Here is a 17,118-nt window from a genome sequence, read left to right on the forward strand (position 1 = left end):
CCCTGTGCCTCCAGGTATCTTTTATGCAGACAGTCTGTTACCCCCACTTACCAGTGGCCTGACTCTGGCCCTTCTGCTGTGAGGACTGAGAGGTACCAGGCATGCTCAGAGCACACCTACAGGATTTGGCCTCACTGGTAAGATAGGCACCACCCCCTAGTTTGAAAGCACCAGTTCCAGGCCTCTGGGGCTTTGGCTCATGCTACGACTCTGAGCAGCTCGTTACGTGTGGAGTGGCATTAGGGCTTAGGTGGCTTTGTGAATGAGACCCAATCAAAATGTAGCTGCGTGTGGGATTAGGCAGCAGTTGAGGAGCACTGGCTCCTAAATGGTGGACTTAGGCACCTACAAAGGCAGAGAGGCACCTAAGTCCCTTTCATGATCTGGGCCCTGGTCCCAACTCCCATTGAGGCAGCAGCCTCTTAGGATTTGTTAATGCCAAGGAAGGCAAGGCATGGGCTCCATTGCTCCCAGAATGGGGGCACCAGAAACGAGGGTTGTACAGGTAGCTCAGGCTGCAGACAGGCAGGCTCTATCTGCTTTGCAAGTGTCCCCTATACTTGTTCCACCCATTCCAGCTCTTGCACTTCAGGTGGGGGTAGGAGAGGCTAAGGCTACTCCTAGAAAGAGGCCTGCAACTGGGAGTCCTCTCTCCTGATGGAGAAAAATAAACTCCATTAAGAGCTACTGCAGTGACCCTACGAACAGAAAAGGAGTGGCCATCTCTTCCATAGCAGAGAAAACAGATGCCCTTAGGGCTGCTCTATGCATAGTTTTTGTACAGCTATGACTATATTGATTTAGAAACTGATTAGTCCAAGCAGTACTACCTCCCAGTGTGGATGCAGTTATATCAGTATAGATATGCAGATATCAGGATAGCTTATTCCATAGAACTGAAGAACAGTAAACTCCAGACACTGGGACTCCCAGAGAAGGCTCACTTCCAGAGAGCACGGGCCAAGCTTCATTGCTTTACAGAACTGAAAAAGCAACTGCCCAATCACTAGAGAATTTCTGAAAATATTTTTTTCTCCAAATTCCCAGACCTTGAAAGGTGCCTGTTAGGGATCAAAACACAGGGAATCTTCCGTAGTGGGTCAGAGCAGGAGTCAGGTCCAGTAGGTGGAGCAGACATCCAGGTCACGGATCAGAGTTGAGGGTCAGAACCAGAGTCAGCTGCCCATTATGAGAGCCCGGGGTTGAGCCAGAGTCAGGAATCAAAGCTGAGGGACAGAACTGGGAGCAGATACCAAATGCCTGAGCCAAGGGCCAAGCCAGAGCTGGAATCAGAAGTCAGAGCCAGGACTGGTAACTGATGGTCAGAAACAAGGAGTAAGGGCAGGAACCAGAGGTGAGGCAAGGATCAGGCACAGAGCAGGAGCATGGTGGGAACTATGAGCAAAGGCAGGGGCAAGGCAGGAATCAGGACCAGAGTTGGGTGAAGAATGCGGGAAGCAGACACAAGCACAGTCCATTGCAACAGAGATTCACCTGCTTACTCAGACAACTTCATGTTCCTTTTCCTGACTTAAATAGCCTGGCTGGACCAATCGGTGGATCCAAGCGCTCCTCCAATGCAGGCTCCCATGAGTGGTGCCTTGGCTGAGACTGTAGTCCTGCTAGCTCCTTGGCACAGCAAGTTTTAGCAGACACTGGGTCACACATATTCACTGTGGACACGCATTCTATCACAGGTCAGCCGTTGCCTCCTCTAAGCCACCTCCAAGCTACATGAAGGGAAGGCAAGCATCACCATAGACCATATTGTTTATCAGCAAAGTCCAGGGGAATTGTGGGGTTTCCATGTATTTGATGGAAGTCCCATCCCTCCCAGTAAACACTGCAGGCTCCTGACTCTCTGCTTCGTCTTGGGCCCCTTTTCCCTGGGCCAGTTGCTTCCCCAGCCCTAGACCCCATGGGGCCAGCTCTCCCACAATGGTTCCCCAATTCTGATGCCCAGCTCCCCTTTCCCAAGCTAGAAATATCACCCCTCCAAAGCCCTGCTCCCCATTATATTCAGCCTGGTTCCCCAAAATCCCCGGCCAACCCACCTGAACTTCTAGCTTTTTCAGGAACATGGCTCCCAGCCCCACCTCCCACTGGAGAGCCCTGGACTTTGCCAATGAGCCCCCCCCCCCCCCCCCCCGCACAAGTCCTCAATTCTCCTGAAATTACTGCTTCTGGGTGACCCCCAGGCCTATTAATTTGTCTCTGACCTCTCCAGTGCCCCCACACGCCTCTGCCACATCTTATTGTCTGCTCCCCTAATCCCCCTGTGCCTGTGGGACACATCCCCACTCATGTACCTCTGACCCCCCCACATGCATGCACCCCTGAATCCCCTACGTAACTCTGACACACACACACACCCTCGCCTCTGCCATCCTGCATGAGCCTCTGAACTCCTGATTCCAGCTTATGTGTCCCTGCTCCCTCCACCCTGATTCCCTGTCATAGGGCACCATGTGCAGTACTTAATTAACTAAATCTCATCTGTGGATCAGAGCTCCTGCTGCAGCGGTGAGAGCAAAGGCTTCCTCTGCTTCTCGTGAGTGACCACAGTGCTCTAGCCTCAGTTACTCAACTGGCTCACTCACAATCGTGGACATGCAGAGGAAGGATGGTGTACACCAGGAAGCCTCAGTCCACAGTTCACTCATCATATTCTCAGATTCCTGCTATCTGATCTTCTTAGTAAATGGACATGCAGCTCCCAGGCAAGTCAGTGATTGGACTGTGACTTTACAGATTTTTTATCGTGTTATGAGCTAGATTAAACCCTGTTATCGGGAGAGTTAAAATCTTGTTGAGATTGATTGGTGTGAACACATTCTTCAATTAACTTAAATTGTAAATATAAATTAATCGCAAACCCTCACCTAAAACACAAGGGTTTTGTGAACCTGCCCAGGAGTTTTCAAGTGTATGTGCAGAGGGGTTTTGCTGTGTATTACTTTGGGTAGGGGCTCTGTGTGTGTGTGTGACTGAAAGCAGAATACCAAAGTGAGACAGAGACAGCCTGAAGAAATCCAGGCAGAAGCCTGTAAACATGGTGTGGCCCTGGAAGAAACTAGAGCAAGCACTTCTGGGTCTGGTGCTGGTTGTTAAAGAGACGTGGGACTGTAAACAAAGAAGCTATCCCCTGTTTTTGGTTCCTCCTGCGTTTAGAGAGCAGGCTTTGTACAATTCTGTAAATAAACAAAGAAAATACCAGACTGCATTGTCAATTTCTACTCCCACCTGGGACATCCCCAGGGCCCTGAACTTTGACTAGCTGCTCGGTTCAAAAAGGGGTACCCATAGCATAGACATATTCAATTGTGAATTATCTCCCAAGGGAAGTGGGGGAACTTCCATCCCTTGAGACACTTTAAACTGGACAAAACACTACAGAAAAATATTGCATGGCACTGCCTTTCATAGGCTGAGAGGAGCACAATGGATTAGGTGACTGTGGCTAATTGTTCAGATGTGAGGATGTTGTATGCAAAGATTCCAGTTGTTGTGTTTATCCACCTGGGATAGAGAGCTCCTGGGAGCTTTGCTGTGATTTCCTCCCAGGTATTGAGCCAAGGGAGTGCTTATTTTCTTCTAGATCTCTGCTAGATGTGCAAACAAGCCCAGGTAAACAAAACTCTCTCTTCTGGGGCAGGGCATAAATCTAGGAAAGGGCTCCTCATTCCTACCAGAGAAACATTGCATCAGGACAGCCAGAGGAGGGATCTGAAAAAGTGGCCATTACACTGGTTAGTACCCAAGCAATGAGCATGACTTGCTTTTTCTATTGAAGTTCTCATCAAAGAGACAAATTCCCTTTCAGTCTCTTTCTCATGCAGCACATGCCCAGGGCTCCAGCGCCAAGGTAAACTGCCAGTTTAGCACCCAGCCCAAATATAACCTGCATATGTGCAGCACATGGCAGTATCTTGCTACCCTAGTTCCTCTTTCCAGTGAGAGAAGGGCTGGCAAGTCTTTGGTGGAGACACATGGCACGTTAGGCCAATATTCGTCTATAAAGCCATCACATTTTTTGGGTTATGAATAATCTAAGCCTTTTCCTCTAATAAATAAATCTCTCCAAAGCAAGTAAAATGTAACACCCGTGAAAACTATATTTAAATGTGCAATTTTATTGACATATTTGGAATGCACTGCAGTAAATATTGGGTAAAAGTAAATTCTAATAAATTAGAAGTGCTATCTCTTGATGGATGTTGATCCTGTGTTTCTGAGACTACTTCCTGAGACTGAAGACTTCAGGAGAAAGTATAGAAGTGAGTTTATTTTCTAGGTTTCTGGGATTTGTTGCATGCAGAATGATTCATGTTTTGCTCTAGGATATTAGGCAATCAGGATTTTATTTTACTGAAGCGTGAACACAGAAAAGCTCATGCACCCCTGTGACACAGGTTTATTGCAGGCTAAGGGAGACAATGTTTACAGTACCACAGTGTATTGAATTACAGAAGGACTTGGGAAATTTCCTAAAAGAATGCAGCTGTCTGAGACATCTTATTATGGAGAGATATTATCCTCTCTAGTTAAGAGTGCACCCTACTTTCATTGCCAAGGCCTAGTTTAGCCCCCTGTAACTTTGGCTTTGAAAATGAGTTCAGCCTGAAAAAGAGTTTGAAGAAAATTGGTCAAATCATTTTTGAGTTGCAGGGCGCTAACAGACAGATTTGCATGACTGTTCAGCACTCCAAGCACTGCTGAAGACTGGTTTCTAAATAGAAGTTGTATGTTAAACTCTTTGGAAAATCTAAGCCTAAAAAATATACTGTTATTTGAAATTTTGACTTTTGTTAAGTGTTCCTTTGCCTCCCCTATTCCCTGAGCTAGGAATGGCTAATTATTACCTCTGAACTATCCCTATAGTTAACCCTCTTTGAAAACCCATGTGCTGGCTATAGTTGAAGAATGTAGGTTGTAACTATGTGTGCATGTATTACATGACAGTCCCTGCCCCAAAGTGTTCACAATCTACAATACTTGGATGCTTAGAATCATAGAATATCAGGCTTGGAAGGGACCTCAGGAGGTCATCTAGTCCAACCCCCTGCTCAAAGCAGGACCAATCCCCAGACAGATTTTTGTCCTGATCCCTAAATGGCCCCCCTCAAGGATTGAACTCACAACCCTAGGTTTAGCAGGCCAATACACAAACCACTGAGCTATCCCTCCCCCCAGGGACCATGCAATCTGTTTGGATGAGATAAACAAGAGGGTAGGGACATGAGATAAATTTAATAGGAGGTGCATGGTTCAGAGACAGTGATGAGAGTTATCACAACTCTCCACCTGCCCATCCGTTTTCAGGACACAGGTTGACGGATTCGTTAGGGAAGAGGTGAGTTTTGAGAAGGGACTTGAAGAAGGACAAAGTGGTTTCTAGACTCATAGACTTTAATATGTCCTGCCACCCAGTAGATCCCAGATCTGAGGTAGGCACCCAGGTACTCTGTACAATGCATGAGGAAAGCTAGGTGCCTACGGATGAGATTCACAGAAGCCAGCATGCTGAGTGGGGACCTGCCTGATCTAGACCAGTGGTTTTCAACCAGGGGTATGTGTACCCCTGGGGATATACAAAGGTCTTCCAAGGGTACATCAACTCAGCTAGATATTTGCCTAGTTTTACAACTGGCTACATAAAAAGCACTAGCGAAGTCAGTACAAACTATGTTTTCAATAGTAGTGGGCTGTGACACTTTTGTATTTTTATGTCTGATTTTGTAAGCAACTACTTGGTGAAACTTGGGAGTACGCAAAACAAATCAGACTCCCGAAAGACAGGGCCGGCTCTCGGTTTTTTGCCTCCCCAAGCAAAAAAAATTTTGGCTGTCCCCCACCCCAGCCCTGGGTCACTGGTAACTCGCTCCCAGGGCGGGTCATTCAGCAGGAATTTTGGATGTGCACAGAACACAGACAGGATTGGTTCCCATATGGTTACAGAACTGCAGTAAAGCGGAACAATTTTCAGCTTGTGTGATTGGAGGATGTCTGGATGCATATTATAAGACTGTCCTACATAAATGAGGAAAAGTTGAGGTGCCTTTATTATTCTTTTGTTCCACTCTTTGTTTCTATAGGGAATTTGCCAGTGCAATCACTGTCTTCCTTTTAAACAAATAAAAAAAAAAAAAAGCAATGGCTGTTGAAACTAGCAATTCCAGTCCTAAAAATCACTGGGAAGCATTGCTTGCTCAATTTTATCCTACCTTTTCTACAGCAAGTTACAGTGGATCAGTATATTTGATTTGGGAGAAATGAAGTAACAGCTGCCCAAATTGAGCTTGAGCACTCCTGAATTTTGAGGGTGTTCAAAGCTGGAAGGCAGGTGCTAGATTCCCTTTCTGAATATTAGCTATATCTGGAAAGGAAAAGTCAATTTCTGCTTCCATGGCTCAGAAGTGGAAATCCTCCTACGTGCCTGGTACTGTATCTAAAGCTGCCCAGGTCCTCTAGCAGAGTCTCCCCTCCCTTACTTTTCATTTTAAATTCTAGTGGGATCCACGTACCTCCCTTGCTAGGCTTCAGATATGTCCCTTTAGTCCACCCAATTCCTTCTTTGGGGGCTGTAAGGTGAGGTCACACCAGTATCCCTAATCCAGTCTGGGGAAGTCTTCTGAAGGGGATATCTGGGGCAAAGCCTTCTACTCCTTGGGCTGGGCACACTTGTCCCCCACTCACAGTGCCACCCCGTTCTAGCAGCCAGCTCTCCATTCACAGCAAGCTGCAGCATGGCTCAGCTACCTCCCTCCCTTTCCTGTTGATAGCTGCCAAGGGATTGCTGGGAAATGTAGTTCTTTCCCTGCTCCAGGGCTGGCTCTATAGGCAGGGAGCTAGGCAAGGAACTACAGCTCCCAGGGTCCCATGGGTTCTCCGCTTCTGCAGGTTGCGAGAGGGGAGGAAGTGAGTTTAAAAAAAAAAAAAAAAGGATGGCCAGAACGCCGCCCCCTGCAAATGTGCTGCCCCAAGCACCTGCTTGTTTTGCTGGTGCCTAGAGCCGGCCCTGCCGAAAGAGATACGGTGGTCTGGAAAGGTTGCGACCCAGTGATCTAGCAAATAGGAAATGCCAGGAAGAAACGTAGGGTTTAAGCCCCTCATCCATCCCAGGGAGTTAAGAGGGTGAACTCTGGGCAGGCTGGTGTGATCTCTGTTTGTGGAGGTGGGGGAGGTGCTGCTGGGATCTCTGTCTGTGGACGTGGAGGAGGGGTGACAGGATCCCTGTTTGTGGAGGGAGGGGGAAGGTGTGTTGGGTGTGAGGACTGGGGAGAAGTGATGGGATTCAGTTTGGGGGACTTTATGGAGGGATAAGTGGGAACAGGGTGATGGCTGCTGTTGGTGTTTCTATAGGTCACTTTGAAGTTCTAATTTTGGGGAGGTTCTATTACTGTGGGGAAGTTCTGTGATCTGTGTTATCCAGGTCAGACTTGATGGTCACAATGGTCCCTCTGACCTTAGAATCTATCAATGAAGCTCCATTTATTGCGAAGTGTCACAGAAAAGCAAGTGAAGGGTGAGGAGGAATGGAGGGTGATGGGGCATTAATGGGCGCAAACTGAGTCAGCAAAATATACTAATGGTTTCTTTGGATTACTTTCAGCATTTTACTTTATTGATCCATCATCTGAGAGGTCTTTTGATTTTGGTGGAGCTTTGAATGTCTAAGTGTTTGCAAGCTACTCCATTGACAGCATGGGAACCAGCAACTGGAGCAGTGTAACCGAATTCATAATCGTGGGATTCCCAAACCTTCAGGGCTTCCACACTCTCCTCTTTACCCTGCTGCTTCTCATCTACCTCTTCGCCATTTTCGGGAATGTGGTGATTTTCACAGTCATCAGGTCAGATGCTCGACTTCATACACCCATGTACTTTTTTATCAGCATTTTATCTTTCTTGGAAATCTGGTATACAGCAGCTAGTATCCCCAAAATGCTTTCAAATTTACTCAGCAAGAGGAAAAGCATTTCCTTCACTGGGTGCCTCTTACAAACATATTTCTTCCATTCTCTAGGAGCCACTGAATGTTACCTGCTGACAGCAATGGCTTATGACAGATATTTAGCTATCTGTAATTCACTGCGCTATCCTGCCATCATGACCCCGAAAATGTGCACTCAGTTGGCTGCTGGCTGTTGGATTTGTGGCTTCATGTGTCCTGTCATTGAGGTAATCTTGGTCTCCAAATTGCCTTTCTGTGGCCCCAATGAAATCCAGCATATCTTCTGTGACTTCCCCCCTCTGCTGAGCTTGGCCTGCACAGACACCTCCATGAATGTCCTGGTTGATTTTATAGTCAATGCATTTATAATCCTGGTGACATTTTTGTTCATCATGGTCTCGTACATAAAGATTATAAAAGCCATATTGAAAATACGCACCGCTGAGGGGCGAAAAAAAGCCTTTTCCACCTGTGCTGCTCACCTGAGTGTGGTTCTTCTATTTTTTGGGAGTATTATATTTATGTATGTACGATTAAAGAAAAGCTATTCCTTGGATTATGATAGGGCATTCGCTGTGATTTACGCTGTCTTGACTCCTTTAGTTAATCCAGTCATCTATAGTTTACGGAACAAAGAAATACTGAATGCAATAAAAAGGAAAATCCCGCAAAAAGGTGTAATCAACAGCAGTGCACAGCCCTGACTCCTGTGTGAGCGCTCCTCCTTCAAAGCAGCTGATCAAGCAGTCTCTATGGAGGAACATTCTGTGCATGTGGTTTTCTTTCTGGTTTATAATCTGGCCAGGCCCCGGCCTATACTTTCAATTCTGGTGGCTCGCTAGAATGACTGGGCACTCCCTCACTGTCTCTCAGATACTTTTAAAATCTATTGTAATTTTTAAATCTTTTTAAATCTACTTTATTTCCAGGGCATTTTGATCCCTCTTTGCCTACCCCTGGCCCTTCCTTCCAACTTTCTTCTTCTTTTCACCATCAATATTTTCGTTTTTTTTTCTCTTGTTTATTTTGATCTGTTTTTGTCTACACTACGGGATTAATCCGAATTTATATAATTCGAATTTGTAAAACAGATTGTATAAAGTCAAATGTATGCAACCACACTAAGCACATTAATTCGGCGGTGTGCATCCATGTACCGGGGCTAGCGTCGATTTCTGGAGCGTTGCACTGTGGGTAGCTATCCCATAGCTATCCCATAGTTCCCGCAGTCTCCTCCACCCATTGGAATTCTGGGTTGAGATCCCAATGCCTGATGGGGCCAAAAACATTGTCGCGGGTGGTTCTGGGTATATCCTCCCCCCTCTCCAAGAAGCAACGGCAGACAACCGTTTCGTGCCTTTTTCCTGGGTGAACAGTGCAGATGCCATACCACGGCAAGCATGGAGCCCGCTCAGCTCAAGACAGCAGTCATGAACATTGTAAATACCTCGCGCCTTAACGTGCAGTTTATGCTGAACAAGAACCTGGAAAACCAGGCGGCAAGGAGCAGGCTACAGCAGCGCGGCGACGAGAGTGATGAGGATATGGACATGGAATTCTATCGAACCGCGGGACCCGGTGCTTTGGAGATCATGCTGTTAATGGGGCAGGTTATAGCCGTGGAACACCGATTCTGGGCCCGGGAAACAAGCACAGACTGGTGGGACCGCATAGTGTTGCAGGTGTGGGACGATTCCCAGTGGCTGCGAAACTTTTGCATGCGTAAGGGCACTTTCTTGGAACTTTGTGACTTGCTTTCCCCTGCCCTGAAGCGCCAGAATACCAAGATGAGAGCAGCCCTCACAGTTGAGAAGCGAGTGGCAATAGCCCTGTGGAAGCTTGCAACGCCAGACAGCTACCGGTCAGTCGGGAATCAATTTGGAGTGGGCAAATCTACTGTGGGGGCTGCTGTGATGCAAGTAGCCAAAGCAATCACTGAGGTGCTGCTACAAAAGCTAGGTTTCAGAGTAGCAGCCGTGTTAGTCTGTATCCGCAAAAATAACAGGAGTACTTGTGGCACCTTAGAGACTAACAAATTTATTAGAGCATAAGCTTTCGTGGGCATCCGAAGAAGTGGGTTGTAGCCCACGAAAGCTTATGCTCTAATAAATTTGTTAGTCTCTAAGGTGCCACAAGTACTCCTGTTATTTCTACAAAAGCTAGTGACTCTGGGAGATGTGCAGGTCATAGTGGATGGCTTTGCTGCAATGGGATTCCCTAACTGTGGTGGGGCGATAGATGGAACCCACATCCCTATCTTGGCACCGGAGCACCAGGGTACCCAGTACATAAACCGCAAGGGGTACTTTTCAATGGTGCTGCAAGCACTTGTGGATCACAAGGGACGTTTCACCAACATCAACGCGGGCTGGCCGGGAAGGGTTCATAATGCTCGCATCTTCAGGAACACTACTATGTTTAAAGGGCTGCAGCAAGGGACTTACTTCCCGGACCAGAAAATAACCGTTGGGGATGTTGAAATGCCAATAGTTATTCTTGGAGACCCAGCCTACCCCTTAATGCCATGGCTCATGAAGCCATACACAGGCAGCCTGGACAGGAGTCAGGAGCTGTTTAACTACAGGCTGAGCAAGTGCAGAATGGTGGTAGAATGTGCATTTGGCCGTTTAAAAGGTCGCTGGCGATCACTACTGACTCGCTCTGACCTCAGCCAAAGAAATCTCCCCATTGTTATTTCTGCTTGCTGTGGGCTCCACAATCTCTGTGAAAGTAAGGGGGAGACCTTTATGGCAGGGTGGGAGGCTGAGGCAAATCGCCTGGCTGCTGATTACGCGCAGCCAGACACCATGGCGATTAGAAGAGCACACCAGGAAGTGCTGTGCATCAGAGAAGCTTTGAAAACCAGTTTCATGACTGGCCAGGCTACAGTGTGAAATTTCTGTTTGTTTCTCCCTTCATGAAAACCCGCCCCCTTTATTGACTGTAAGGAACCCACCCTCCCCGTTCCCCCAGCTTTCTTTCAAAGGAAATAAAGTCACTATCGTTTAAAAATCATGTATTCTTTATTAAGTGATTATAAACATAGGGAGAGAACCAAGAAGGTAATCTGGGTGAGGTTTGGGAGGAGGATAGGAGGGAAGTAAAAGGCCACTGAACAAATTCAATATAATGACAGCCTTTTGGTTGGGCTGTCCACTGGGGTAGAGTGGGAGGGTGCACGGAGCCTCCCCACCCCCGCGTTCTTACACGTCTGGGTGAGGAGGATATGGAACATGGTGAGGGGGGAGGGAGGTTATACAGCGGCTGCAGCGGCACTCTGTCATCCTGCTGCCGTTCCTGAAGCTCCACCAGACGCCGGAGCATGTCCGTTTGCTCACGCAGCAGCCCCAGCGTTGCAGCCTGCCACCTCTCATCTCGAGCGTCCCTCATGACCTCACGTTCACTGGCAGCTTTCCTAAATTTAGATACAGTGTCCTTCCACTCATTCAAATGAGCTCTTTCATTGCGGGTGGATTCCATTATTTCTGTGAACATGTCGTCTCGTGTCCTCTTTCTACGCCGCCTTATCTGAGATAGCCTTCGGGACGGAGGAGGGAGGCTTGAAAAATTTGCAGCTGCTGGAGGGAGGGTTGAAAAAAAGGAGAGAAGTTTTTAAAATGATACATTTTACAGAACAATGCTTATACTCTTTCATGGTGAAAAACACTATTCACATTACATAGCACATGTGATTTCAGTACAAGGTCGCATTTTCCATCTTAATATTGAGTGCCTGTGGCTTTGGTGTTAGAGATCACAGACGCAGGTCCGGGCAACAGAATTCAGCTTGCAGGCAGCCATGGTAAGCCATTGTCTTTCGGCTTCTGCACCCTCCTTTCCCACATACCAAGCAAAGCCTGTTGACTGCTGCGGTTTTCCTGTTAACCTTCAGCAGCAGAAAACAAACTAACCCCGCCCCCCCATCCAGTTCTCTGGGATGATCGCTTTATCACTCCCCCCACCGCGTGGCAGGTATCAGGGAAGATCCCTGCAGAAACCAAACTAACCCCCCCGCCCCTCCCCTCCCGCCATGAATTCTCTGGGATGATCAATGTACCCCTCCCCCGACCGCGTGGCTGGTAACAGGGAAGATCCCTGCTAGCCAAACGCGAAAAGCTCAGGGCCAATTCCCCCCCCCCGTGATTGGCTAACTGCAGGGAAGGATTTCTTTTCAGCCACAGGCAAACAGCCCAGTAGGAACGGCCACCTCTGTCCCCTTAATTAAGTTCCTGTATTTCAACCAGGTTACCATGAGCGATATCACTCTCCTGAGGATTACACAGCAAGATAAAGAACGGATGTTGCTTGAATGCCAGCAAACACTGGGACCATACGCTGCCAGGCTTTGTCAGGCAATGATACCAGATTACTTGCTGCAAGCATGGCGTGGTCAAGTGTCCTACCATGGAGGACGGAATAAGGCTGCACTGCCCAGAAACCTTGTGGCAAGGCTTTTGGAGTACCTCCAGGAGAGCTTCATGGAGATGTCCCTGGAGGATTTCCGCTCCATCCCCAGACACGTTAACAGACTTTTCCAGTAGCTGTACTGGCCGCGAATGCATCCCAAGTCCTCAGGGCAAAGTAATCATTAAAAAACGCTTGCTTTTAAAACAAGTTTTGTATTTTAAAAGGTAAACTCACCTGAGGTCCCTTCCATGGGGTCATGGTCTTGGATACTGGCTTGGGAGGGTTGGGAGGGTACGTCAGTCAGGCTGAGAAAAAGATCCTGGCTGTTGGGGAGAACAGAGTGCTGGGTGCTCTCTGCCAGCTCGTCCTCCTCCTCCTCCTCCTCTTCCCCATCCGCAGAATCCTCAGGTGTAGCTGATGAGACTATCCCCGACCCGGAATCCACGGTCACAGGTGGGGTAGTGGTGGCGGCCCCCCCTAGAATTGCATGCAGCTCGGCGTAGAAGCAGCATGTCTGCGGCTCTGACCCGGAGCGACCGTTTGCCTCCTTTGTTTTTTGATAGGCTTGTCTGAGCTCCTTGACTTTCACGCGGCACTGATCTGAGTCCCTATTGTGGCCTTTCTCCATCATGCCCTTGGAGATTTTTTCAAAAGTTTTGGCATTTCGTCTTTTCGAACGAAGTTCTGCTAGCACTGAATCCTCTCCCCATATAGCGATCAGATCCAGTACCTCCCGTACGGTCCATGCTGGTGCTCTTTTTTGATTATCAGCCTGCATGGTTACCTGTGCTGAGGAGCTGAGCTATCTGTGGTCACCTGTGCTCTCCACGCTGGGCAAACAGGAAATGAAATTCAAATTTTCCTGGGGCTTTTCCTGTCTACCTGGCCAGTGCATGCGAGTTCAGATTGCTGTCCAGAGCGGTCACAATGGTGCACTCTGGGACAGCTCCCAGAGGCCAATACCATCGAATTGCGGCCACACTAACCCTAATTCGAAATGACAAAATCGATTTTGGCGCTACTCCGCTCGTCGGGGTGGAGTACAGAAATCGATTTTAAGAGCCCTTTATTTCGAAATAAATGGCTCCGTTGTGTGGACGGGTGCAGGGTTAATTCGATTTAACGCTGCTAAATCCGAATTAAAGTCATAGTGTAGACCAGGCCTTGGGCTGGTCTACACTGGGGGGGATCGATCCAAGATCCAAGTCGAAGTATCTTGGATCGAATTACCTGGGGTCCATACGGCGCAGGATTGACGGCCGCGGCTCCCCCGTCGACTGCACTAGCGCCGCTCGCTCTGGTGGAGTTCCGGAGTCGACGGTGAGCACGTTCGGATAAATCGATTGCTACCCGCCGATACGGCGGGTAGTGAAGACGTACCCATAGTCTATTATGTGAACACCATTTCCTTTATCAATCACGATTACCTTGTAGTCTCGTAATGAAAGCTACCAGGTTTATTCTACAAGACCAATTTTCCATAACATATTAACAATGAACATTAGCTATATCGGTATCCTTTAATTCTTCACTGACTTCATTGTGTATTATCCTTTCCATTCTTTTGGCAGGGCTGGCTATCAGGCTAACTGGCTTATAGTTACTTGGGTCATTGCATTTATCCTTTTTAACTATTGGCACAAAATTGTTTTTTCTCCAGTACTCTGGGATTTCCCCAGTGTCCCAAGATTTGTCAAAATCTGTTAATGTTGAACTTTTATTATGGTGTAAAAGGTGGAGCTTTGTTATAGCCAAAGGGTTATGTCTGCTTGCCAGAAGAGGAAAGCTGAGGCACAGGCCAAGTTCCATCACTGAGCGGTAAGTGAACTGTTCTGGGACGATATGACATACGATATTTTGTTTAACACAGCAGTCAGATAGCGTTCTGAAACTGCTGACCAGAGACATGACGCTAAAATATTTAATCAAACAAGATAGCAAAAATGGGAGAAATGACACTTCTTTCCCTGACAACAGTGATAAATGCATTCATGGTCATTAATCTATTGTTTGGGTACAATGTTGATGGGGGATACCTAAATAGAGCTATGATTGTGCCTTTTTGTCTGAATATGGCAAAAGAGCTGAATATAAAGTCTGCTACAGGCAGTCAACAAACCTGACTGATGGTGGTTTGTCTTTTAGTGTCCCTTGGACAGGAACCAAGGTGTTTTAAGTTTGGGTCCCGTGTATATAGCTAGAATTGAATGCTTGGTGGAAGAGAAGTAAGTAAAAAGTTGAGCTTTCACTAGGATTCTCTAAGTCTGCTCTTCTGCACTTTTGCTACTGAGCCAGCTCCCATCTTGTCCCGCAGAGATCAAAGCCCAGCATCCCTTGTCCTATGTAAGTGTCGTGGAAGAGCGATAGTCAGCTTAGTGCCATCCCAGGAGGCAGCACAGCCAGGGCCGGCTCTAGCCACCAGCAAATCAAGCAGGTGCTTGGGGCAGCACATTTGCAGGGGGCAGCATTCTGGCCTTCCTTTTTTTTTTTTTTTTTTTAAACTCACTTCCTCCCCTCTCGCAACGCTGCAGAAGTGGAGAACCCATGGGACCCTGGGCGCTGTAGTTCCTTGCCTAGCTCCCTGCCTATAGAGCCAGCCCTGGAGCAGGAAAAGAACTACATTTCCCAGCAATCCCTTGGCAGCTATCAACAGGAAAGGGGGGGGGAGGGGGTGAGGTAGCTGAGCCATGCTGCAGCTTGCTGTGAATGGAGAGCTGGCTGCTAGAACGGGGTGGCACTGTGAGTGGGGGACAAGTGTGCCCAGCCCAAGGAGTAGAAGGCTTTGCCCCAGATAGCCCCTTCAGAAGACTTCCCCAGACTGGATTAGGGATACTGGTGTGACCTCACCTTGCAGCCCCCAAAGAAGGAATTGGGTGGACTAAAGGGACAGTACCTCTCTATCTGAAGCCTAGCAAGGGAGGTACGTGGATCCCACTAGAATTTAAAATGAAAAGTAAGGGAGGGGAGGCTCTGCTAGAGGACCTGGGCAGCTTTAGATACAGTACCAAGCACGTAGGAGGATTTCCACTTCTGAGCCATGGAAGCAGAAATTGACTTTTCCTTTCCAGATATAGCTAATATTCAGAAAGGGAATCTAGCACCTGCCTTCCAGATTTGAACACCCTCATAATTCAGGAGTGCTCAAGCTCAATTTGGGCAGCTGTTACTTCATTTCTCCCAAATCAAATATACTGATCCACTGTAACTTGCTGTAGAAAAGGTAGGATAAAATTGAGCAAGCAATGCTTCCCAGTGATTTTTAGGACTGGAATTGCTAGTTTCAACAGCCATAGCTTTTTTTTTTTTTTTTTTTTTTTTTTTTTAGTTTTATTTGTTTAAAAGGAAGACAGTGATTGCATTGGCAAATTCCCTATAGAAACAAAGAGTGGAACAAAAGAATAATAAAGGCACCTCAACTTTTCCTCATTTATGTAGGACAGTCTATATGCATCCAGACATCCTCCAATCACACAAGCTGAAAGTTGTTCCACTTTACTGCAGTTCTGTAACCATATGGGAACCAATCCTGTCTGTGTTCTGTGCACATCCAAAATTCCTGCTGAATGACCCGCCCTGGGAGCGAGTTACCAGTGACCCAGGGCTGGGACAGCAGGAGGGTGCAGGTTGGGGGGGAGAGCCCAGGGCTGGGGCAGCAAGGAGCGGGGGGGGGAGCCCAGGGCTGGGGTGGGGGGGGGGGGCAGCCAAAATTTTTTTTGCTTGGGGCGGCAAAAAACCTAGAGCCGGCCCTGAGCACAGCCATGGCTCAGTTTCTCCTTCTCAGTTAGGGGTTTGACCAGACGTGTTTCAAAAGAAGTCCATTCTGGTTTAATAAAGTCTCAAAAAGCAGACCCAGTGTCTGGTTCAGTAAGACTACAAGATATCCCCAGAGGTATACAGGAGACCCTCCCATCCTGAGACTTCCCCTCAGTCCTGGTTTCTCTTAGGGCTCTTTCTCACCATGCCACTCTATTCCGGGCATCTCTAAGCCTTTCCCTGAAGCACACTTCAGCCATTGTTCACCCATCTTAGACTCCAGCTTCAGCATAAGTCTGAGACTCCATGTCTTCCATGTCTTCAACGCCTCCATGGACAGCCCCACAAGTACTATTATCTGTGCAATCATAGCACCCAGGAGCCCCAGTCATGGACCACAAGCATCAATTACCTCATACAGAGCTCCATCCATCCTGAGGAAAGACTGCCAGGTCTATAGCCCCCCCAGCAGTCACTGCTTTCCCTGTTGGTCACCTGATGCCTGGATTTTCAGCACCCCCCTTGGGGACCTACAGTCCAATCATTCCCTTACCTTAAATGGCAAAGCCCCAGTAACAGGTTGGGAGGCAGCAAGCCCTCTTAAAGGGGGCCAGTAAGCCCTGTTACTGGAAGTTATAGCCATGCTAAACTTTAGAGCCTAAAACACTGAATATGCAAAGTAACATATCCAATGAACAGTTTTCAAGCAGTCCACAGGCTGAAGAACATTTGCACAAAAGCATTTATTGAATAAATGTGAAATACAAACAAATTCATTGAAATAATGATCTGCTCACATCCAGTTCTCAAACAGAAAAAGGTCTACATTTGATAAATGAATTGTCCACTGCAAATAATATATATTGAGAGCTATTAATTAATATGAAAATATCACCCACAAAAGTGGATTCTAATCATGACTCTTCCAGTACCTACATGCTCCATCTTTCTGGCCCTCAGTCAATGTCTAATCCATGCTCTGGCATTATGATGTACTAGTATTA

General features: G+C 47.4%; 1 protein-coding gene across 1 annotated transcript; it reads left to right on the forward strand.

Moving 5' to 3' along the window:
• Positions 1-7,704: 7,704 nt before the first annotated feature.
• LOC135892654 (olfactory receptor 6N2-like) lies at positions 7,705-8,658 on the forward strand. The gene has a single exon (XM_065420449.1). It carries the CDS (start codon positions 7,705-7,707, stop codon positions 8,656-8,658), a length of 954 nt encoding a protein of 317 aa, XP_065276521.1.
• The last annotated feature ends 8,460 nt before the right edge of the window (positions 8,659-17,118 follow it).

The sequence above is a fragment of the Emys orbicularis genome, chromosome 20 (assembly GCF_028017835.1).
Source record: "Emys orbicularis isolate rEmyOrb1 chromosome 20, rEmyOrb1.hap1, whole genome shotgun sequence".
Taxonomy (NCBI): domain Eukaryota; kingdom Metazoa; phylum Chordata; order Testudines; family Emydidae; genus Emys; species Emys orbicularis.